At 37.5% G+C, this 23,502-nt stretch overlaps 1 protein-coding gene across 3 annotated transcripts in view; it reads left to right on the top strand.

Annotated features, from left to right (window-relative positions):
- GNAQ (G protein subunit alpha q) overlaps nt 1–23,502 on the top strand; it is a 326,720-nt gene that overhangs the window by 100,361 nt on the left and 202,857 nt on the right. For all 3 annotated transcript variants that reach the window (XM_077148480.1, XM_077148478.1, XM_077148479.1), the window contains exon 2: nt 16,618–16,802. In XM_077148480.1, coding sequence (XP_077004595.1) covers nt 16,656–16,802 — 147 coding nt within the window. In that variant the 5' untranslated portion in view covers nt 16,618–16,655. The remainder of the gene's footprint in view (nt 1–16,617; nt 16,803–23,502) is intronic.

Genomic DNA, 23,502 nt, shown 5'->3' with positions numbered 1-23,502 from the left:
GTTGTGCTGCTACAAAAAGGAGCAAAGTCTTGAGGCCTGCAACGATGTGAATGAACATGTGGGATGCTTGGTGAGACAGAATACCCCAGAAACAAAAGAACAAGAATCGTATGGTCACCTTTAGAAAATGCTTATAAGAAAACAGGGGCCTAGATTGCAAGCTTTTAGAGCAGACATACCAAGTCTGGAATGGTGATTATTATTTCTGCATTTTGTGAGGCTGTTTTATATATATAAGCTGATATTTAGAGACGTGAACAAAGCCAAAAAGGTTGGGGTTAAAGTAATTCAGAACATAAGCGTAAGGAAGATAGTGTCTATATTTTAGGATTGCATGTACTCTTTGAGACCAGTGGAAGAAAGGTTTATTAAGTCTGGAACTGAAATGTTCTGTAGTGCGTAATCTAATTCAACCTATCTGTATAGCTCATTTGAGCACTTGGAACAGAGCACAGAATAAGAAAGAGCTACTTTAACCCTGTATAGATTATTGTAATGCCTGGATACATCCTACCATATATTAAACAGTAATCAGAAAGTATTGGCAAAGTCCCCTGAGGGATGGGAGAAAGAATAAAGAACTATTAAACCTTACCATCAGGGAATCCCCTGATACTGTTTCAAACTTTAGGGTCACCCAAATCAATAGGCTGTGCCCTCGATCATGAGGCTTACTCTTGTGAAGATTATGTAGGTAGCAGAAAAATTTAGACTACCTATAGGCATGCCTAAGAGTTACTTCTGGAGGACCTCTTTTGTTGCTCAGATGTGGCCTCAGTCTCTCTAAGCCCAACTCTGCAACTGAAATCATTGCCTTCCCCGCTACGTGGGACATGACATCCAGAGGTGGAAGTCTCCCTGGCAACATGGGAGATGACTCCCGGGGGTGAATCCAGACCTGGCACTGTGGAATCTACAATTCCATCCTAACCAAAAGGGGGAAAAGAAGTATAATTAATAAAGTGTCAGTGGCAGAGAAAGTTCAAATACAGTTGAGAAGCTACTCTGGAGTTGCTCTTACACAAGCTTCAATTAGGCATTGCTATCTATCGTAACCTGCCAACCCCCAACCAGGACCATTCCAGCCAATCCTAAAGAACACCTAGAGCAATATGTAAGATTCCACAAGGGTTGCATGCACTGGAGTAGCTTTCCAGAAACCTACAACCTGCAGATGGGACCCTGGTCCAGATAAGTCCTGAAACCTAGCCCAGCCTCTCCAGAACATCAGATAGTTCCATCTCCCTACCCCATATTATGATGGACCCTTCCAATATGAAAAAATTAGCATGGCCATGACACAACACCCCTAAAAAGAAGGATGGAAAGATCAGAGGTGATGGTGGAGTCATACCGAGAAGTTTGGACTTAACAAATGAATATGAATGCTAAATCATTAAACTGGTATCCCTATTTTAGTCTCCAATATTTTAGAATGGCTAGAAGTAAAAACCTAAAATTGTGAAATTATAACCCATGTCAAATCTGAAATATATTCTACAACTAGTTGCAGTGCTGTGCTTTGAAATTTATAGCTTTTTTTATATATGTTATTTTTCACAAAAAAAGGAAAAAAAGTCTACTGTGATTATAAAAAAAATATGTAAACCCTCTAGCCTCCTATATTCTGGAGCAGCTAGATGGAAAAATCTGAGAGGATCATATGGTAGTTGATGACAAACTCTGGAATGTGTCCTGTAACTACTTGGTGAAGAATGCTTTGAAAACTATTGCTTTTTTATTTCTTTGCTTTGTATATATGTTATACTATACAATAAAAAAAGTTAAAAATTAAAGATTCATATGGCACCTGCTCCTGTACAATTCAAACAATAAGTAATGACTCAGTCACGATTAGTAGTGTTTATTGTGAAGAATACATGACCAGGAGAAGCTTCCTCACCTCCATACTCTCAGTGTGTGTGTGCGTGCGTGTGCACATGCAACCATGTAGTTTTACAAATGCCTGGAAATACATCAATGGGAATGTCATACCACTTAGGAAGGCTTGGTGAATCACTATTCCCCCTTTTTTAGTTTAGTTTTATTCATTTTGCATTAAGTTGATTTTGTTTCTGTCACTTCCTTTATTGATTCAAATAAGCAAGCACTGTCTTTATGATTCACAGCTTCCAGAAGTCTTAGTGACTTTTCTATCTTTTCCATAATGGAATGTTTCAGGGAAAAGCTGGCACATAGGATGGTTGATTCTTGACCATTTTGTTTTTATTCAAACTACTTTTATTACCCATCCTCAAATGTTATATTTATGTATTGTCAGTTTATGGGAAATCACATCCAGTTTATGCCGCTGTAATTCGAACATTTGTTGGGTCATATGGCCTAAAATCAAGTCATGTCCCAAGAGTCATACGTTATCTTGGATTATGATGTCCATTCCCCATTAATTTTAATTTGTGTTTCTTGGACATATTCCATGGGTCATGGAGACAGGATGCTCAATTTAAATTAAGAGGGTAATTAGTTTCACTTCACTTTTTATCAGTTTAATGGTGGGAACTCATCGTATGTGCGAGCCTTACTAAATAAAATAAAATAAAATGCATCAATGTGCTTTCTCTAATTTTACTTCCTCAAGGAGAAATCTGGTTGGAAGGCTGTCCTTTCTTATTTCCTCCCTGCCATGCGTTTCTAGGCACAGCCCTTCTGAGCAAAGAGTATATTCTGTGCAGCAGGATGGCATATTCCCATGTGCAGTTTAATCAAGAATAAGGAAAAAAGCACTTTTCTTTATTTGAGGCTCAGATTAACCATTGTTATTTCTGGGGGCAAAAACAAAACCAAAAAAACACCCAAGGGGGAAAGAAGGAAAGTGTTGCATAGCTGTTACTATCACTGATTTGAATGCTGAAGAAATTTGGCCATCACGCAAAATAAATGAATAGACAAAATTTAAATTAAAACAAATCATAGGGCAACTCCTTAATGGGCTGGTAAGTTGTCTGACGTCAGTTGATGGTGCCAACTATTTCCACTCTCCCTTTGGACAGCACATGCGCATGTGCCAGATGTGTCATTAGATTACTTTGGACTAATTTAAATCTACAAAGAGCAAGATATTTTGTATGCCTATGTTTAAAGTTCCCTGAGTCTTGAATGCAAAGGGACTTCCTGCCTGTCCCCACCATGGTAAATGTTCCAGGTTAAAAAAAAAAAGCTGAATGTTAAAAAGTTATTTTTACTTGATGCTTCTAGAGGAAGTTAGAACGCAAATACTTTCTAATGTATTTCTCAATGCCACAGTTGTTGAGTCTCGGAAATTAGTCATTTGGAAACTAATCAGGTTCAGGAGTTTTGCTGGATAATATTCATGCTGATAATGAGACCGCCAGTAGGTACTGTGTTTTTTTTTTTTTTTTTAATCAATATCAACATTTCTTCCCCAAGAGAGATTTTTAAAAATGTGAACAATGCATAGGTTTGATTTGCTTCTTGTGTCTCTGTGTGTTTCAATCCTGTTCTCTCTCTTCCTTTAAAAAAGGGAAACATTTCTCTAAATTTAGTTTAGATTTTAACTAAATCTCAGATGCAACATGAACTTCTGAAAGTCCCTACTAGGTCAGTAACCACAGTTCATGAGCAGACTCAGTAACCCGTGCTTTCCACCATGCATTCGATCTCCCAGATACTTTGAGTGTTTTATGTTTATTAGGCAGACTTGAAACATATACCAAGACCTTCTTATTTCCAGTTGTCATAATTTAAAACTATTGGGTGGTGTTAGCTCAAAAAACATATGCTGTTCTGAAGTCTGAATACCCAGGTATTTTGTGCAATATCCTAGCTCATTGTTGCTTCTCTTAAGTGGAGCAGTACTTGCTCGTTCCTTCTAGCACTTTAATTCCCCTTCCTCTAAAGATAATTATTTTTAGAGGCTCCAAGTAAAGAGCCACATGAGTAAAAGAAAGAAAAAAATCTTGACATACAAACCTTGAAAGACTACTGTAGTTTTTAGTTAACTTATTTAATGAGTGTTTGAGTCCATAGTAAATAAGAGGTGAAGGTGTTTTTTCTGCCTTGTGAGAAATGGTGCTTTTTAATGCTGTAAGCAACACACAGAGCAGAAAACTTATGGTAAAACCTGAAAGCTGGAGGGAACCCTTGAGGTTATCCAGGCTAATTCAGCTCACAGAGGCTGAGTGACCACTTGAAGATGGCTCTCTCTTGCCCAGCAGGGTGGAATATCCGCCTTCAGCAATCTTCTCCACACCTTATTTCTGCCTGTACATCTCTTGACAAACATGAAACGAGGTGGAAAAGGGCATTTTGGATCCGCCTTAAGTGGCTTTTCCCAGTGCTACAGATTTAATTTGTTGCTTTCCTTTAGGGAGGGCACGTGGGCCATTCTGTCCTGAGGAAACATTTTCTGGTTTAATGAGGACTTCAGAGTGCTTTTCAAAAGTACTTCTTGTCATTTTCCACCCACTGTGCACTGAAGTATGCGGTTTTCATGTGTGGACTGAAAATCTGGATTGCATACATTCAAGTTTTAATATTCTGTGAAATAATCAATGTTAAGTTCTGTGGGTGAATATTTAGTCTCAAGTGGCCCCATCCCTAAAACGTTGTTATTATGATCTGATTTTTGTATGACCTCTTCATGCATTCCAAAGACTGTCCAATGAAGTCTGAATATTCTCTATAGAAGTATGAATGTATTTACTTTATAAATATAAAAATAAATACTGTGGGTGCGAATAACTTAGAGGCCAAGAACTTTCATACTTTTTTATATAAGGAGATTATCTCACAGGAAGTGAAATTATAACCCAGGTATTTCAGTCTGCTCTGACTCATCCCTTAACGTAAGGGCCTCAGTCATGGCTTGTGTCCTTGCCTCTGAGGCCCAGAGAATATAGGACGTGAATCGTGTCTTCTGTTTCATGTGTCGCCTCCGCATCAATGCAACGAACGTTACAGGTGTTCAAAATGCACTTAAGCAAATGAATAAGCATCACAAACCAAACAAACCCCCCTTTCCCCAAACCTTTTCCTCTTCAGACTTCTCTAAATAGGTATATAGTACCTCCATTGCCCCTAGACATTCAAGCCAAAAATCTAGGACTTGCCCTTATCTCTTGTCTTTCCTGTACCACCACATTTCATCCATCTCCAGAATATATCCTGAATCATTCCACTTCTCTCCATCACTGCTCCCGCCATCCTCATTGATACCACCGTCGTCTTTTGCTTGGATTACTAGAATTCTCTACTGTGCTGGTTTGAAAATATTATGTACCCCAGAAAAGCCACGTTTTAATTCTGATCCAATCTTGGGGAGGGGTGGGGGAAGCCGTTTCTTTTAATCCTGATTCAGAATTTTAGGGCAGAAACTTTTGATTAGATTATCTCCGCAGAGTTGTGGTGCACCCAATTGTGGGCATGACTTTTTGGTTAGATGACTCCACTCATTCACGGTGTTTCTTGATTAGTTTACTAGAGTTCTTTGAAAGCGGGAAACATTTTGGAGAAACTTCAGAGCAGATGCAGATGCTTGGAGTGCCCACAGAGAGAGCAGATGGCTAGACTCAAGCAGAGCTCAGCAGATCACCATGTGCCTTCCCATGAAATGCTAAGCAAGCCAAACCCAAACTTGTGTCACAGAGTTGTGAGTGAAGGCCCACAGATAGTTATAGAGGAAACTACTAGCATCAAAAGCTGTTTGAAACAAGAGGCAAAGATCCCAGCAGATGCCAGCCACATGTCTTCCTAGCAGACAGAGGTGTTCCACAGCCGTTGGCCTTTCTTGAGTTAAGGTTTCTTTCCCTGGTTGCCTTAGTTTGGATGTTTTTTTATAATCTTAGAACTGTAAACTTGTAAGCTATTAAATTCCCTTTGTAAAAGCTGTTCCATTTCTGCTATATCGCACTCCGGCAACTTAAACTAATACACCTTCTAACTTGTCCTTACAGCCCATTCATAGCATAAATCACACCATATCGCTTCCCTGCTTGAAACCCTCCAAAGCTGTCCAGTTCACTTGGAATAAAATTCAGACTTTTTTCCTGGAATACAGTGCTCTCTGTGACCTGGCCTCTGTCTGCGTAGCCCATGCTCCCACATTGTCTCCTACCTCTTTCTGTGCCACCACTACCCTTTGACCACTCTGGCCTTCTTCTTATACCTCCAATATGCAGCCAAGCGTCTCTCTACTGTGGTCACAATGGAAGCTGGTCTGCTCCTTGGAAGCTGTTTCCTTCTCATTTTCTTGTGGCTGGATCTTGAATATTCAGGCCTCAGCTTAACTATGCCATCTTTAGGAAGTCTTCTGACCTTCCAATTCAGAGCTAGATTGCTCTGTATTTACTGTCCTTTAATTCTCTAATGATTAGCTTACTAGACATCTGTCCATGTCCATCTGACATTTTTATCATTCATCTATTTATCCATCTATCATTTGCCACTCACTGTAGCTTGTTACCTTTGTGAAAGCAAGAACTCCATCTGCCTTGTATCCTTGATGCTTAAGAGAATGGCTGGCATCAGGTATACCTGCAGATGAACTATTTTGTAAATGAATGAATAAATGATTCAACTTAAAAATCTCCAAATGCTGTGGCTTTAAAAATTGAAGCACTGGAGATGTTTGTCTCAGTTCCTTGGGAGAGTGGGATGTTAGAATCAGGGTGGAAATTAGGGTAAGGCCATGAAACACTTGTCTCAAGTATAAAATTTAAGAAAGCTTTCTTAAGCTCATTTTTCCTTTTGTCTCTGGCCCCAATATGACTCAGACAACATGATTACTTGTCCTATGATTACTTGTCCTATATTTGTTTAAAATTGTGATAGTTTTGTTTCTCATGACTTTGTTGGTATTAATTTTGATTTTTTGGTTTGTTTTTAAATTTTTTTTATTAATTTTTAAATTTAAAACAGAATAATGCAAGAAACACAAACATTCTTAACATATGATCATTCCGTTCTACATATATAATCAGTAATTCACATTAATTTTGATTTTTAAAAGTATTGCATTAAAAGACACCTTGATTACTGAGTGTTTTGGGTTTCACTTTCCCAAGCCCTGTATCAGACTTTATGCATGTGATTTTCCTCTGTCAATTATAGCTAGTATTTATTGAGTTCTTACTCTGTACAAGGCACTGTACTTCACTTGGATTGGAAATTCCCAGCAGAGCTGTAAAGTAGGTAGTGGCACTTACACTTGAGGAAGCAGGATTGGAGGGAACAGGTAACTCACAGTCACTGCCATAAAGCAGGAGGAACGGGGACAGGTAGCATGTGCAGGATAACTTACCTGGTAGATGTAGCCTGACAAGGTGGGACAAAGATCAAACAGGATTCTTAACATCCTGATACATTTTCCCTTCTGCTCTGGAAAGGAGCCTACCATAAATGCGTAATGAGCAAAGGCTAACATTTAAGATTGGAAATGCTTGTCTGCTGTTTATGTAGGGAAGAAGGTAAAGATGGAGCAGAATGAATGTGTCACTGAGATAGATACCTTAGGAGACTCAGTACATTCTATATATTTGTTTGGTCACCTTTTGGGAGCACTGCAGGATATGTGGAAAAACCCATCTGTTGGGGTCAGATACACCATTAAATTTAGAAGTATTTGGCCTGTGGCAACATAACCTCAAAATAAAGTGATTTGGAAGAAAAAAGTTTTTTGAGTTATAAAAAATTCACTGCCAACCACGCATTAAAATAAAGTATAGATAGATTACTTAAGTGTAAAAAAAAAAATAAAGCAAAAGCAAAACAAAAAACCCACAAAAGTTAGAATAGAATATATACATTTGGGACCAATACCAGAAGTCACAAAGGAAAATGCAGATGAGTTGACTAAGTACAAATTTAAAAATTACATACCAAATTGGAAGAAAATGACAAATTGGGGAAATATTTGTAGCCAAGGATTAATTTTGTTTTATCATATAAATTGTTCTGAATAATCAGTAAGAAAAACTGATTGTCCTTAAATATAAAAACTATAGACAAGTTCATGGAAGAAATAAAAATGGATAAGAAAGTCTGAAACATGTTTCTTTTCACAAATAATTAAAGATGTGAATTTAAAATGAAGATTTATTTTTGATTTCACATCTAAAGGTTTGTAAAAAATGTAGTGTTGATAAAAATGTGGTGAGAAAGGCTCTAAAGGATGAATCGGCTGCTGCCACAAGGATATTGCCAGAGCCTTTGCAAAAGTTGGACCTAACTGCATTTCTGTGATGCTCTCCTAAGGAAATAAGTAGTGATTCAGGCAGAGATGTTTGTTCAGAGATCTTTATCAGAGCTTTATTTATAAAAGTGAAAAGTTAGAAATACTCAAAATGTATGATAATAGGTGAATTTTAAAAAATTACCACATCATTTTGATGGCCTTTCAGGCAACCATGATTAATTAGTTTTGCAAAGTAATTAATGTCATGGAATAGCATTCAATATTGTTATTTTTAAGTGAAAAATAACAGCATGGTATTATTCTAGTTTTATAAAAAGCAACCAGAACAGAAAAAGAACATTTGCCTAGAAAAGGAGACTGGAAAGAAATATACCAAAGATCTTCAAATTTCAACAATTTTTAGAATTTTTCTTTTCAACATTTCTATAACAAATGTTTATAATTCTAAAAAATAGGGAAAATATTTTATAAAAAGAAAGTGTGTGAGGGTACAAGATGAAGAATACTGGGAGATTCTAGTACATCATGGTCCTCATTAATTGTCAACCAGCTCAGTCCTCGAACCAGTCACTTCCTTCCCTACGTAAAATAAGTGAGTTCCAGGCTTCTCAGCCTTTTTCTTTGGCATATACCAAGGAGCAGAAGAGAGCAAACACTCACTCCTGGGGGCAGAGGGGCAAAGGATAGAGGAATTGGGAAGGTTAGCTCAATGTAACCTGTGGAAAATGTTTGAGCATGAAAATTTATGTAAATTTCCTGTTCTTCAGACTATACTGATGTTAATTTTGCAAGTATTTTTTAAATTGAGATATAATTTACAAGGCATAGAATCTACAGTTTTAAGGTGGATATTTTAAAGATATTTAATATATTCAGAAGGCTGTACAACCAACTGCTGTTAGTTGTTAATACACAGATGTTTAGCATGGATGCTCTGTGGTAAAATTGACATCCCGAGAAAAGGCTTTTGTGCCTTTGAGTTACTTAGAGCACTACCAAGTGCTTCTTCTGGGAGGATTACGGCACTTGGGGAAGCCCAGGACTAGATGACCTTTCAAATATTTTCAATAAATGTTTGAATTTTCAATGCATTTTGCCTGTCTCCCTACCCAGCCCCCCCAGTTATCCAGATTAGTTATTATTGATTGACCCAATTAAGCTAACTCACCCATACTATTCATTTCCATTCACAGTTGGTGACGCTGAATTTAGTTAATTTCTATGTGACATTTAAAAATTTGCCTAATACCTTTTGCAAGACCCTGCTGGGGAGAAGGGAAAATATATCCAACCATTACCCTCAAGGGGCAGTCTTCTAAGCAAAGGTAATCATTGGGACTTTGGTATTTTAGAACTCTTCAGTGTAAGGTACCAACCTAAGTGGAAGAAAATGTGCAGCAGGCAGAATACATGTATCTTAAAATATATGTAGTCTGGAATGTGGACGACACGTGGACTGTGTTTTAACGCAGTGTTATTAAATAACTTTTATCGCAGCGCTGTTAATTCTTTGCAGGTGTGCGTTGACAATGTTGCATGTGGGTCAAAATTCCTCCTTAAAATTTCTGATTCTACTTTATCCAAGTTTATATGGAAGTAGCCCAGATTCAGCTATGGTGCTTCTCAGTTACAACTCCTTTTTCTCATTTGATCATTCTCTCAATCTTAAGGGATATCTGAGCAATGATCATCCTAACTTCTTTGTGCTAGAAAGGGGTATTGACATTAGGGTGTAGAGGAATGAAACGGATTGATATTCTTGGACAGACTGGTAATTCTGGGTTTTAGGGCTTATCTGGCATGGAGCGATCTGGAGCCTGTAAGTTTCTGAAAAAATAAACTTACTAAGTACAACTTTTATAGAGTCTTAGATAGAGCCTAGGGTATTCTTTAGGGTTTTCAGGAATATTATTGATTGGGGCTTGGCATATTGTGGCAATTTGTGAATAGCTGGTAGAAGCTTGCATAGAGTAACCTTCAGAATGACCTCTCTGCTTTATTTGAAATCTCTTAGCCACAGCAGATTCAAAAAAATGAAAATTTTGTTTCATTTTTCATCCCTGTTTTGGTCAAGAAGGCATTCTCAATCCCACGCTGCCAGGGCCAGGCTCATCCCTGGGAGTCATGTCCCACATTGCCAGGCAGACTTACAGCCCTGGGAGTCATGTCCCACATAGTGAGGGAGGGTAGTGAGTTTATTTGCAGTTTGGCTTAGAGAGAGCAGCCACATCTGAACAACAAAAAAGGTTGTCTGGGGCTAACTCTTAGGCATAAATCTAAGTAGGCTTAGCTTTGCCATTAAAAAAAATAAATTTTATAAGGTCCACCTTCAAGATCGAGGATGCAATGGACCTTAATAAATGCAGCTACTTGAGTTATAATCCAACTCCACGAGCTTTTGGTTTTGTTCTTAGTGAATCTTTATCAGGGAGCTGGCCAATCAAGAACCATAGGGCAGGGGGCATTTCACCTGTGCCTTCACATTCATTAAGGGCTTCAGATGTTGACTTCTGCTGGTTTGACAATATCCTTAAATACAGTCATGAAAGGCAATGGCAGGGAGAAATGAATATATTCATTATAAAACTTTAAATAATAGTGTTTTTGTAATTCTGTTTTGACATATCTTCATTTTCTTGGGAATCTAAAAAAAGTGGAAATGGTGTGAGTCTTCCTTGGTAAAAGGTCTTGCTAAGGTCTGTTTTCTGGCTCCTTTTCATGATAAAGGGAGTGAATCAGGTGGACCCTCTGAGTAGCTGATAATGCAGTGCTGAGTGACTGCTTCTCAAGGCCATTGCATGGAAATTGGAAACACCAGTGTTCTTTAGAGCAGTGACATAGTAACTGATGTTTTTAGGACACTTAGGAATACTTGTAAATGTGGGGACTGATTTCTTAGCTCTTCTAATAAGGGAGTGGTTTAGGAATCCAATTTAAGTGAGAGAGAAAGGACAAATGAGTTCATGATTTCTTTCAACAATAAAAACTAATTCATTACTATTAAGAAGTTAATGTATTCTTGGATTTTTAAACTGTCATCTCCTGTAGGGTGTAGTAGAAGAAAAATTGTTCTGCCATTAGAAACTAATTGGAAAGAAGTATTAGCATATTACATTGTGCAAATCAGCAAAATGATCAGTATAAATGCTTATATGAATAGGATACATAGAGTAAATATAAATTTGTGGCAGACCCTTTATATGGGAACCTTCTTTTATTGAAAAAATCTTGGCCAAGCCTAAACTGGAGGCAGTAAATTATGTGTGTATGTGTCTGTGTGTGTCTGTGTGTGTGTGAAAAAGCAGGTGGGGGTTGGTGTGAGAAACAGCTTACAAAGTAAAACACTCCATAGTAGGATATTAAGTGTATGTTTGATGTTTGTTCTGTTGGAAGGAGAAGTGAAATCAACTAAGAACCGCTCTCTTTGTTCTATCCTGATCCAATGCATAGGGAAGAAGAAAATTAAGTCTCTCTCAAAGCCAGCTATGCATGTTGGATGAAGTGGCCTTTTTAATAACATAATTCTCAAGTTGTCTCATTTCTGTGTGTTTGGATGAGTTGAGATAAGAAAAGGCAGAATACTTGCCTAAAACGGTATAAATAACTTTCCTGGGGAAATTTTTTTAGCAGTATTCATAGACAGCATTGAAAGAGAAAGCACCAGTTATTTGGGGCTCATACTCCTGTGTGTTTGGTATGTGTTTTAAAAATGACTTGATTGGAGAATATTCAGATTAGCAAAAATATCTGCTTCCCCCCCAAGGCATTTCATGTAAGGATTGAATGTTAGATTTTTTTTTTTAACCATTGGTCTAGAAAAACTGTCTACTGGTAGAAAAGTCTGTTTTAGAGATAATGAATTGTGAAGACTCTACTTTTCATGTGGCCTTAGGAAAAACATTGTACATTGTATTATGTAAATTGGGAACAGCTGTTTTCTTTTTTATTGTACTAAATTTTTTTCATAATAATCATGAGTAGATTGTTACAATGACCATTGAAAACTCTGAGAATATTGCATAATTCAACAAAAATAGGAGGAGGACACATGAAATTTGGCTTAAAACATTTGGTAACAATAGTTCATTTGTCTCCATGATCAAACTATCTTAGAACAAAAAAAGCTGAGTTTTTTGCTCGGTTGATGTTTTAATCCATATACTTTCTTTTCTTGCTGAATCCAATTTTAATACTGAATAATACATTACTACTTTTATCATTCTACCTAGAGTATTTGCATCACAGATGTTTCCTTACCTGAAGTTTTGCCTTCACCTTGATTGCTGCATTTACATAACAAAATCAAAGTTTTTGCATTGAATTCATAAGGAATTCAATTTGGGAGGGATTGAATTCATGGGAGGTATGTGGAAGGGATGGCAAATCAGTTGAAAGATAGCAGCAGGATTCAAAATGGTCTCATTAATTGAAGTAGCATTCAGAAATTAAAAATTAGGTTAGATGGATAAAAATTGGGGGTGGTCAAAACCAGATTGAGACATTTTTAGAATGTGAACAGTACGAGTTAATTACCCTGGTTTCTGCTTAGCTATGGGATTGTGAAGGTGTGACAAGTCTGGGCTGGGCATCTGGAGACCTGGGCTTCAGCCCTGACCTGTTGCAGCCATACATCTCAGGTATGCTAGCTCTCCACGCCCTTCTTTCCTTTACTTTGAAGTAAAGGTATCTATGGCACAGAGTTCCAAGAGGACAAATGACAATGCATTTCAGAGTACTTTGCGAAGTAGAAAGGATGGAACACAAATTTTTTTTTTTACAAGAGAAGGTATATTCGGGTGGAGACAACTGTTTCCCCTGTCTGTGAGTCTTAAGTGTGTGTTTGCATGCACATGTGTGCGTGTGTGTGTGCACATGCTGGGGGTAAGTACTTTATCTCTCAGTATTTTGTGGGAGAGGCAGGACCCTGGATTTTGGTTTGGCTCTATCATTTCTTGGCTGGTTGATGTTGACACTCATTTCTTCATCTTTATAATAGGTCTCCAGAAAAGTGCCGTGAGAGTGAGTGAACAGACAGCACCTGATAAGCTGGATAGCACCTTAGCAATAAGTTTATAGAGAAAGGAGGGTACACCCTGCTTTCGGTTGTCCTTTCTGTCCTCTGTCTTGTTAAGCCCCCTGCTTTCCTTTTGGTTTTTGCACCTGTGAGTGGCTCAGCAGGAGACACATGGCACATTTGAACTGGGTGACCTAGGGAAGTTATAGAAAGGGACTGTTTATAGGGGTGAGTGCCCCATGTAGGTAGCCAGTAAGGGTGAATGTAGTAATGGGACCAGTAAAAACTAGGCAGGGAAGGGAACTGTAGATTCCAGAAACCTAGACAGAGCTATGGAGAAGGCCACCCAGCAGGAGCTGGGAGGTGGGGGGTGGGGGAGGAAGGACAGCACAGCTGTGGTGCCCTGCAGGGAGGGACCTGGGGAAATAAATACCCCTTGCCATTCTTTTACTCTCTGGTCGCCTCCTGGTGTCTCCTATTGGCTAAACTCAAGCAAGGGACTGAGGACAGGGGAGCTGTTGAAATCCTTACAGTGCAGCCTGCTGGGGGCAAGACAGAGAAGGTAGAGACAGGATCTCTGGGTGAGGGTGGATCATTGGGAAAACAGCCTGCTTTGGAGTTGATCTGTGGATTCTTTTTTTCTTTCCTCTTAATTTTTCTCCCCTCATTCCATATTGTTCCCCTACTTGGAGTTGGCTTCAGCATGAAATCCAGCACACGGATATGCCCAGCGAGGCTTGTTGACTAGATCCTAAGAACATGATGAATGCTTGACTGCCTTTGCCTAACCTGATGTAAATGAAACCCAGCCAGTGTAGTTTATACTTCATATGCTACTTTATTTATTTATTTAAAAAAATAGGGTCAGGGGCTGGGCAGTAAATATATAAAAGCTTCAAACTATCGAAGAGAAAGAGAGGGCCTTACCAGTAATCTTTCCTCCTCTCCTTACTCACACCATCAGCCTCACATATTAAGATGTCCTCTGCTTTTGCTGTGGAAAGAGCTGGCAGAGTTCTGATTCAATGATTATGTCTATAGTTGGGCTCAGAGCAAGCTTTGGGTAGGGATAATCAACAAGGAAACAGTCTGGATTTTCTTCCTGAGTACTTTTAATTGCTTGGGACATTCAAGATATTAGTGTCTATAAATTGTTGGATTAATGAGAAACAATTTCAAAGCTTTATTTCTACTAAAAATTCCACTATTTAGGTACTTCGTTTGTTTCTCCAGCATTCATGATTAAGATTCTAAAATAATCATTTTAAATTCTTCAGAGTAATCCTTGTGCAACGGGCTGCTAGTATTCACATTGTGGAGTTAAATCTATATTTCAAGGAATTCCAGATCACTTTATTAAAAGTAATAGAAAAAAATAAAAGAATCAGTTACAGCACAAGTTTGGGGTTAGAAATCATCTTTCATCGTAACTGTGTGAGGGTTCTTTGTTTACCAGGACGTCTGTAGTCCTTTAAGACTGCTTCTATGAAAACTGTAGTACTTATTTGAATTTCTGGTGATTGCTTATAAAGATAGTAATGAAATCCAACCACCAGAGGAAAAAATATGAAATTAGGGCAGATGTCGTATTCTCCATCCTTTCCCCCCTCCCTCCCCCTTGTAGAAAGCAAACAGTAGTACAGCACTGGTCATGAAGTCATCCTGTGTTTTAGTCTATTCTTCCACATTTAATATCCGCATAGATACTTTTATTTATCTACATTTTGGGGAAAGACAAGGACATTTGTTGTTTTGGAACTCTCAGAGAAATTTGAAAGTAAGTGAGAAATATCAATCAGAAATGAGATGACATACAAAAAGAAAAGGCCACTTACATTTAGAAAAATCAAGTTCTTTAGATTTATAGTTTTACAAATGAAAGCTAGAAGTTTTAATTAGTGTGGAAGAAATAATTTGTGAATCCCAGTGAGATGATCTCATCTCTTCATCTTTCCTCCTCACAGACATTTCTAGCTCTGTTAGGCTTCAGGCTTGTGGTAACAAAAGGAATATTGAAGAAGGAAAAAATGAGACATCAAAGATGCAAAATCCAATAAAAAGAAATTTCTGCATCTTGTTATTAGACAAGAATGGACCAAAGGAAGAAGAGTCACTGTGGCTTTCCTGAGTTAGTTGATGCCTTAAAATAATTCAACCTACCAAAACTCCTAGAAATACAGTTGATACTTTCTGTCTAGACAAATGATACTGATTCTTGTTTGGTCATGATATTAGGCTCTCTGTATACCCCAACTTAAAGTAAGAGAAAATGTCTAGAAATTTTGTTTTTATCTCATCTCTCTCTGAACAGCACTTGTGTAGCTGAATTGTCATTTCCAGATCCAAATCCTGGCTAAACAGCCCATTTAAAGTGTTTCAAATATTCAACAAGGAAAAGGGCTTTGTTTGTTATATAAAGTATTGTGTTTAAAAGATGCTGTTTTTATTGTGTATCTAATAAAATACATGATTGCAATTCACTGTCGAAGTTCCATGCTGAGTGGTTTCCAAATAAGTGATGAATTGTTTGTTTTTTGTGTTGTTGTTTTTGGGGGGGTGGGGAGGATGCTAATCTTCCTTTGAAATGGAATTGCATCCCTATTAAAAAAAAATGTTTTATTTTGAAATAATTTCAAACTTACAGGACAGTTGCAAAAATGGTAGGAAGCCCATACAGAGAACTCAAGATAACTTGCCCCTTTGATACCCAGATCCACCAGCTTTTAACACTTTGCCACATTTACTGTGCCATTCTGTCTATCCATCCTTCCTTCCTTTCTTCCTCCCTCCCTCCCTCCCTTCCTCTCTCTGTCTTTCTCTCTTTCTTAAGCATGTGAAAGTACATTGTATGCATCATGCTCCTTTCTACCTAATACTTTTGTATATATTTCCTAAGAACAAGGATGTTCACTTCTATAGCAACCTTAAGTATAGTTGTCAAATTCAAGAAACTTAACATTGATAAAAACCTTGTAGTCTACATTCCAGTTTTATTCATATGTCCCAAGAATATCCTCTGGGCATTTTCTCTCCCTTGTTAGGTCAAGTCCATGATCCCGTATTACATTTAATTGTCATTGTCTCCTTAGTCTTTCTCAGTTTTTAAATTGTAGAAACATATATATATATATATATATACAACATAAACTTTTCCATCTCAGCTGTTCCCAAGCAACTCCTGGAGTGGGATTAATCACATGCATAATGCTGTTCTATCCCCCTCCACTGATTCCCAGACCATCCCTATGATTGATTTGACTAAGGATTCCCTGTGGGTGGCATTTCTTCTCCGAGGATACTGTCCTTTCGGGATGCTCCTCCCAGCAGCTCTCCGGGGTGGTCCAGTCCATGCCACCACTTCTAGTTTAGTTATCTGGGAGGCTGTGAGGAGGTGCTGTGGTCTGATGCGCTGTTATTGTCCATTTTTCAGGGACAGGAGAGAGTGGCAAGAGTACGTTTATCAAGCAGATGAGAATCATCCACGGGTCTGGATACTCGGATGAAGACAAAAGGGGCTTCACTAAGCTGGTGTATCAGAATATCTTCACAGCCATGCAGGCTATGATCAGAGCCATGGATACGCTCAAGATCCCCTACAAGTACGAGCACAACAAGGTAGGGTGGCTCTTCACGTGTGCCATTGACAAAGCAGCCCACAGTACAAAGGGTCTCTCTACAGTGTCTGGAATACATAGTGGGTTTTTTGAACTGTGTATTTTTCATCTTCTCCTCAATGGGACTTTTAATGACCAATAAGTTGTTTAATAAAAATTTTTTTCTCTTTAATCTTTAAAGTAACACCTGTACAAATAAGAGGTTGTTTTCTTAGTGACATCCACAGAAGACATGTTTGCCTGTTCAACAGTAAATATATGGGAGCACTTTACATTAAGAAGACAGTTTTAGGTGCAATATGAATTTAAATGAGGGAATTCAGAGAAGATGTGGCAGCCTTGCTTCAAACTCTCACCCTTTATGCCTCGTTGAAAAAAACAAAAATAGCTACAGACCATAATGTCCAGTTTAATTTTGGCACTGTGACTTCTTTTGAGTAGTACCATGGTCTTAATTTTATTTCAGAATAGGCCCGTATGACACATCTAATAATCTTTCAAAACAGTTTTCTCTGCCATATAGAAAAGTAATGGAAACTTCTAAAATCACAAGTGCTAGGAAAAAAATCTTAACTTTCAGCTTTTTATTTTAAATAAAACTTTTCTAATATCCATCAGTATTTCTTTAGTTGAAATAGAAAACTAGTGTTCCAAGTGAAAACAAATGCTGCTATTGCTCACCCTGTAAAGTTCGTACAGACAGGGCACCAAGACAAGCACGGTGCATTGTGGGGTGGCTCCATGTATGAGTTTACACTGCAGTTTTCCTGCAAGAAGCCCACGGACAGGTGCTGGGCCTGTACCCAGGAACCGACTGCCCGTGCAGAGGCACCTGTCCTGAGGGGAGAGAATGGTTCAGAATCCGTGATAACATCTTTATAATCTGCTTTCCTCCATTCCTGTTAATCAGGAAGTCTACTGATGGATGCAATCTCTGTTCCTGAGGCTTATAGGTGTTGATCTTACAGTAAGCTGGTAAAGTCTCACCTTTTGTTGACAAAAATGCTACATTCTCAGAGATAGTTATTTTAGGGAGATCCATCAGAACTCTTGATGTTCAACTGTAAAGGATATTTCCACCCACCAAGAGTAATAGGTAATAGCAAGAAGTTGGCATGCCCAGTGTGACTCATCAATTGACACTAAACTAAAAAAAAAGGAAAGAAAGAAATTAGATAAAATAAAATAATTCTTGTATCTCCATTTTTTTCACCATCCAGAAGTTTCTAAATTTTCTGCTCATCATAAAGTCAGACATTTCTTTTTCTTGGACAGTTCCTTGAAATTAACTGGCTTTGTGTGTGTGTGTGTGTGTGTGTGTGTGTGATGGCAAGAAAGTATCTCCAGAAACAATCCTTTCTGCTTTTACCCTCAGAATTGAAAAAGAGCTGGGCAGGTTTATCAGTCTGGAATATATAACTTAACCAGACGAGATTGTTTGGGCATCTAAGCACTCTGAACTTAAAAGTATCAGGGTTTTCTTTTTCCCCTAAGAAATCTCAGTGTAATAAGGCATGAATGCTTCCTTTTAAGTGTGAGAAAATTCTGTTGGAGTTTTTTTTCTTTAATACCAACAGTTTTCCCATTCTTCAGTTGGCTGATAATAGGATGATCTGATGAATTCTGACTGAGTTCTATGTGTGATATAGATATATATCTCATATACATATTGCCAGTTTATATAATATAATGTAATAATAATATAATATTATGTAATAATTTAACTTAAATTTGAGTAAAAACTCATAATTCTTGGATGATCCAAAACAAACGTTCAGAATCTTGCCTTGGTGTCATATTTTCATATAAGATCAATTATGATGCAGTTACATGGATGTAGAAGGTGGGGTGAAATTTATGTTATTCACATAACACACTAACGAAGGTTTAATGATGTACGTTTGAGCTGTGTGCATCAAATATAGTTAATTGGACTTTACTGATTGAATACTCTTCAGTTGTAAATCAATAGATTATTATAATCAGAAGATTATAATAAGGGTTTTTCTCAGGTGTAGTTATCCTGTGAAAGCATCCCTTGTCTCTTGGTTACTGTCTAATATAGTGATATTTATGTGAATTCCTTAATATGTTTAACCCCCTTTAATTTGTAGTATTATTACTTTCACATTTGTTTTCTCTACATACACCTATTCAAAAGTGTCACTTTTCCCTTGCTTTATCCTTGAACTTCCTGAGCTTTACCCACTCCTTGCCTTTGTTAATGCTTATAAAGAGAAGTAATGTCCTCTCCTTTGTGTTCAACTAAGTTACTTTCTCTAAGAGGTCATCACTAACAACCTCTCACCCCCACCCCACCCCTTGGTACTAAGCAATTCCACTTGCCTTTAACATAACCCATAATGGAGATGTTCATAATTGTCTAACATGTAAATTATGGTGATTTGGGTTTTGGTTTTGTTTCTCTGAATGCTAAACCCCTTGAAAATAAAGCATGTAACAGATCCATCTTTGTATTTCTTAGTTGAAAGGAATTGTTGAAAGAATTTGGTTTGTATTTTATTAGCAGTTACTTAGAAGCAGATATTCTGATTTATATTATTTAGCGCCATTATGATTTAAAATAAACATTTAGTATTTTTTAAAAAAGGCTTCCTTTAACCTAATTACTTTCTACGTTGACCATAGTCTATAAATGGTAGCATAAACAAAAACAAATGCTTTCCAATAGTCCAAACATAACTTTATACTTGCTTCAGGGCTCATATACTTTATAGATGCACCTTACAAATTATATGGCCTGGTCTTAACTGAAATTTTTCACATTTTCGTTTGCTATGGAGTTGGTTCTAACTATGAGAATGCTCCACTAAAATATTGGCATTTCCTTTGCTTTGCATTGAATTGCGGGTTCTTCTGGGTCACTGGGGGTGGGGGTGGGGGTATGTGGAGGTGGGGGGCACGCAGTGGTCAGGGGAATCCGGGTCACAGTCTCTGGGCCATGTGAGGGTCTGCCATCACATGCCTTTCGTAAACCTCAGTCTGTGCTCCCGGCATTGCCAGTATAGAACCAATAAAATTGTAAACTTTAACCAAAAAAAAAAAGCTTAATTCTTTCCTCTGTCTGTACTACTTTTAGACCTTCTTTGCCAAACAAGTAATATTTTTAGGGGAACTGCTTAGATTCAGCCTAAGTGAGAGAACACATACCTTTTAGGGCTTCTTCTGAATATACTGTGAGGTAGGGTTTGTTTACTCCTGAGTATTATGTTGCCTGTTTCCTAGCTATAACTATTGATAGATGATGATAAGAGGGATTAAATATTTATCAGTTGGTTTAAGCAAAAGATGCATGTGAGCCTCCACTGGGTACAAGGATTGGACTATGAGATTTCTCTGTCATTTCTTACTTTCCAAAAGAAAGGAGTTTCATCACGGTTATTTTATGATTTTCTATCTTTAAAAAGACAGTTCTCTTCTGATTATTCTTTGCTTTGATGCTAAAATCGGCTCTTAATATAAAGCCTCTGTGTTAACATGGCTAAGGGACACTCTTTAATTACACCTTGGGACAGTAGATCACAAGGCTTGAAGCCCTAGATTTTTACTTATTGTTCGTTATCTGTCAACTGGCATTCTTCCTTCATTGCCTGTTGTTAGTTATTTCGTATACACATGACTATTTTCCCAGTCAGGTTGCAAAGTATCTTACAGTAAGCAAGCTTCTTATGATTCTTTGTCTTCTTCACAACATGCCACAAATATAGAAAGCTTATTAGAGATGTACCTATTGAGCAGATTACTCTAGATAACAAATGATGTCCCTTTATGGTTGATTTATAATTTCTGTGAACTCTGAAAGCGAGATATTCTTAGGCAATTTCACAGGTATCAATATGCCTTCGCTCCCCCTTACCAACCTGGGAAAGAGAAAAGCATCTGATACGATACTTTTCATCCATTGAACTCAACACAGTAATGAAGAGTACCAGTTGGCCATGCGGTAATGTTAAGTAGCAATGCCACCTTCTCTTTTGTTCTACTTCCTCCTTTCAGACTTGAAAGTCCTAAAGACCAGGGCTTACTTAGTGCCTAGGCTGCGGCTACCTTTGATGAACTAGCCAGAGGTGAAAGGTGTTTTCAGGGCTGACCCCTGTTGTTCTCTTTTACCTGGGGCGGAGGGGCTGTTCTCAGAAGGGATTTGTCACAGAGAAATTGCCTCCTTAAACATGTTTACAGCTTTTGGAATTTTCTGTACTTCCTGAAAAATCTAAGATCTCAGAAACTATCTTTCCTTTGCCAAAAGAAAAATGTAGCCAAGATTCTGGAGAACTTGCCAATTTATTCCTGTTTTTGATCAATTAGGATAACAAATTATTGTATTACTTTTTCCAACATCAGGGAATTTTTTTTTTTTTTGCTTGCAAAATGCCAATATAATATTTCCCACCTGAATACTAAACATACAATCAAGGCAGAACAGATAAGTACATATATATATCCCTGAAGAGTCTGTCTGAAATGAAAGCAACAGAAGCCAACACTGGTTAACTGAAGTAGAGAAAAATAGTTTTATGGGAATGTGGCATCACTCAGAATTGAGGGGAAACTTAAGGACTAGTTTTTGGAAACCAGGGCACATCTGCGGAACTGGTCTGTGGAATGGACGAACTCTGACAATTTTCAGTTTCTGTCACACCATTCAAAATTCAGATTACTGAGAAAATGTGTCTGATTCATGCACCCTGGGTTCTGTGCCAGCTCTTTGGACAGGGAAAGGCTGGGAAACTTGATAGACATTTCCTGATGGAAATTTGGGTACAGTTAGAGGAAGATGGGAATGATGCTGGTACTGATCACAGATACCTACTGCAAAAGTACACCATCAATTTAGGCAATAGAATGACAAGGGTCCTCTGTATAAGCAAACCCTAAAGCCCGTCCTTTCTTCCTTTGGGCTTTACCATGGAGAAGGGGTTGTTAGCTAACCTGGAGAAAGATGAATTAGTAGTTGGTAGTTGAATTTGAGCCCAAGGATTGAATAGCTGAGTAACTTTGGGGGTGTCACATTTCCCCCTGAGAGTAAATTTCTTTATTCTCTAAGCCTGAATTTCCTCACGTGTGAAATGAAACTAATGATAGGATTGTTTCATATTAAATAGATAATGTATGTGAAAATGTCTTGTAAAGGATTAAACAGAACTTTGGAAATTATTGTAAGATGAATTATCATGGAGAGAATGAATACCACTAATCTTCCAATCTTTATTAAGAATAAAATAAACAGAAAATAATTTAAATAACATGACCAGATTTAGGAGAGGTATCTAAGGAAAACTTTCCTGAGTGACAGTCGTTGAAATGGGATATCAAGTGAGGTAGAGAAATCTCCTTATCTGGATGTGTTCAAAAATAGAATGTATTTTTAATGTGAAATTCTTTAAGGCAGTTTTGCTGAAATGAGGTAAAAAGGGATGGTTGAAACAACCTGAAAAATCCTTTTCAACGCTATTTTCCCTCATGCTGATGCTGATTCCAAAACTCTAATAAAGGCATTAGGCTGTTGTTAAACTTGTGTTTTAAACTTATAATATGAAGCTCCTACCTTTCTTGTTTTTGTCCATTTTAGAGCACCTAGAAAAAATTGGGAAAAAAGCAAGAAAGAAAGGGGGAAAAAAAGGAAAAATAGATTCGTTTTGACAATGGTTTCCAGCCTGATGGATAAATTTTCTTCTTTCTTTTCATATAAATTCTATAAGTGATCACAAAATTTATATCTATATAGCTTTGTTTATTATTATTATTATTTTTAGCAGTGTTCAGAATTCAGTATCAGATGCAGGTTCTATGGGTGGTGATGGTGGTTATTTTGTTTGAATTGATCACTATTAGGCACCAAAGACAGCATGCATTTCTTTCGTAGGAAAAATGTCTACTACTGCTTCTACAAATCCTTGAGAGTTTTTCCTTCTTTCCAGCAGAATCTGGGAACTTCTCATGACCAATTTGATGTGTCAGCCTACTCTTTTTCTCAAATTGGTTTGTCACTCTCTCTGCTCTCTCCAGGACACTGGTTGGGATTGTATCACCACTGATTCTCTAGTAACTGTTTCAGCTTTCAAAACTCCTTACTATAATCTCTTTTCTCTTTAATGTCTTGCAGATACTTCCTTGTCACATTTTCGTAACCTCATCTATCCTTGTTCCACTGCAATTCTTTATTCGTTTTGTACCCCAGACAGCCATACAGAAGTAGAAGATAAATATGAGAGTTTTTTTTAATCCCTTTTTCTTGGCTAAAATTTGTCCATAATCCCAAGCCATACCACAGAACTTGTCAAGATGAGTATCTGAGTTTAGTTTCATCAGAGGAGGATGCTGAAGCAAAGAGGGACTTCATCCGTAAATTGAGGATGACTTTGTGTGTGTGTAATTTTGATTGAAGTATAATTTACATTTAGAAATTGTAAATGTAAATGTGTCTGGTTTATTTTGATTAACATTGTTTTGTGAAATTTATCCATGTTTTGCTTGTCATTTTAATTCATTCATTCTCATTACTGTATAGCCACATTATCCCATAGAACTTTTTGTGGTGATGAAGATGCTTTGTATCTATGCTGTATAGTAGCCACTAGCCACATGTAGCTGTAGCCAGTCGAACCCCTGAAATGTGGCTGGTGTGATGGAGGAACTGAATTTTTACTTTTATTTCAACTTAATTGATTAAAATTTAAATT

The sequence above is a fragment of the Tamandua tetradactyla genome, chromosome 2, assembly GCF_023851605.1.
Source record: "Tamandua tetradactyla isolate mTamTet1 chromosome 2, mTamTet1.pri, whole genome shotgun sequence".
Classification (NCBI taxonomy): domain Eukaryota; kingdom Metazoa; phylum Chordata; class Mammalia; order Pilosa; family Myrmecophagidae; genus Tamandua; species Tamandua tetradactyla.
The sequence above is the reverse complement of the archived record's forward strand: the minus strand, read 5'-3'. Positions and strand labels throughout refer to the sequence as shown.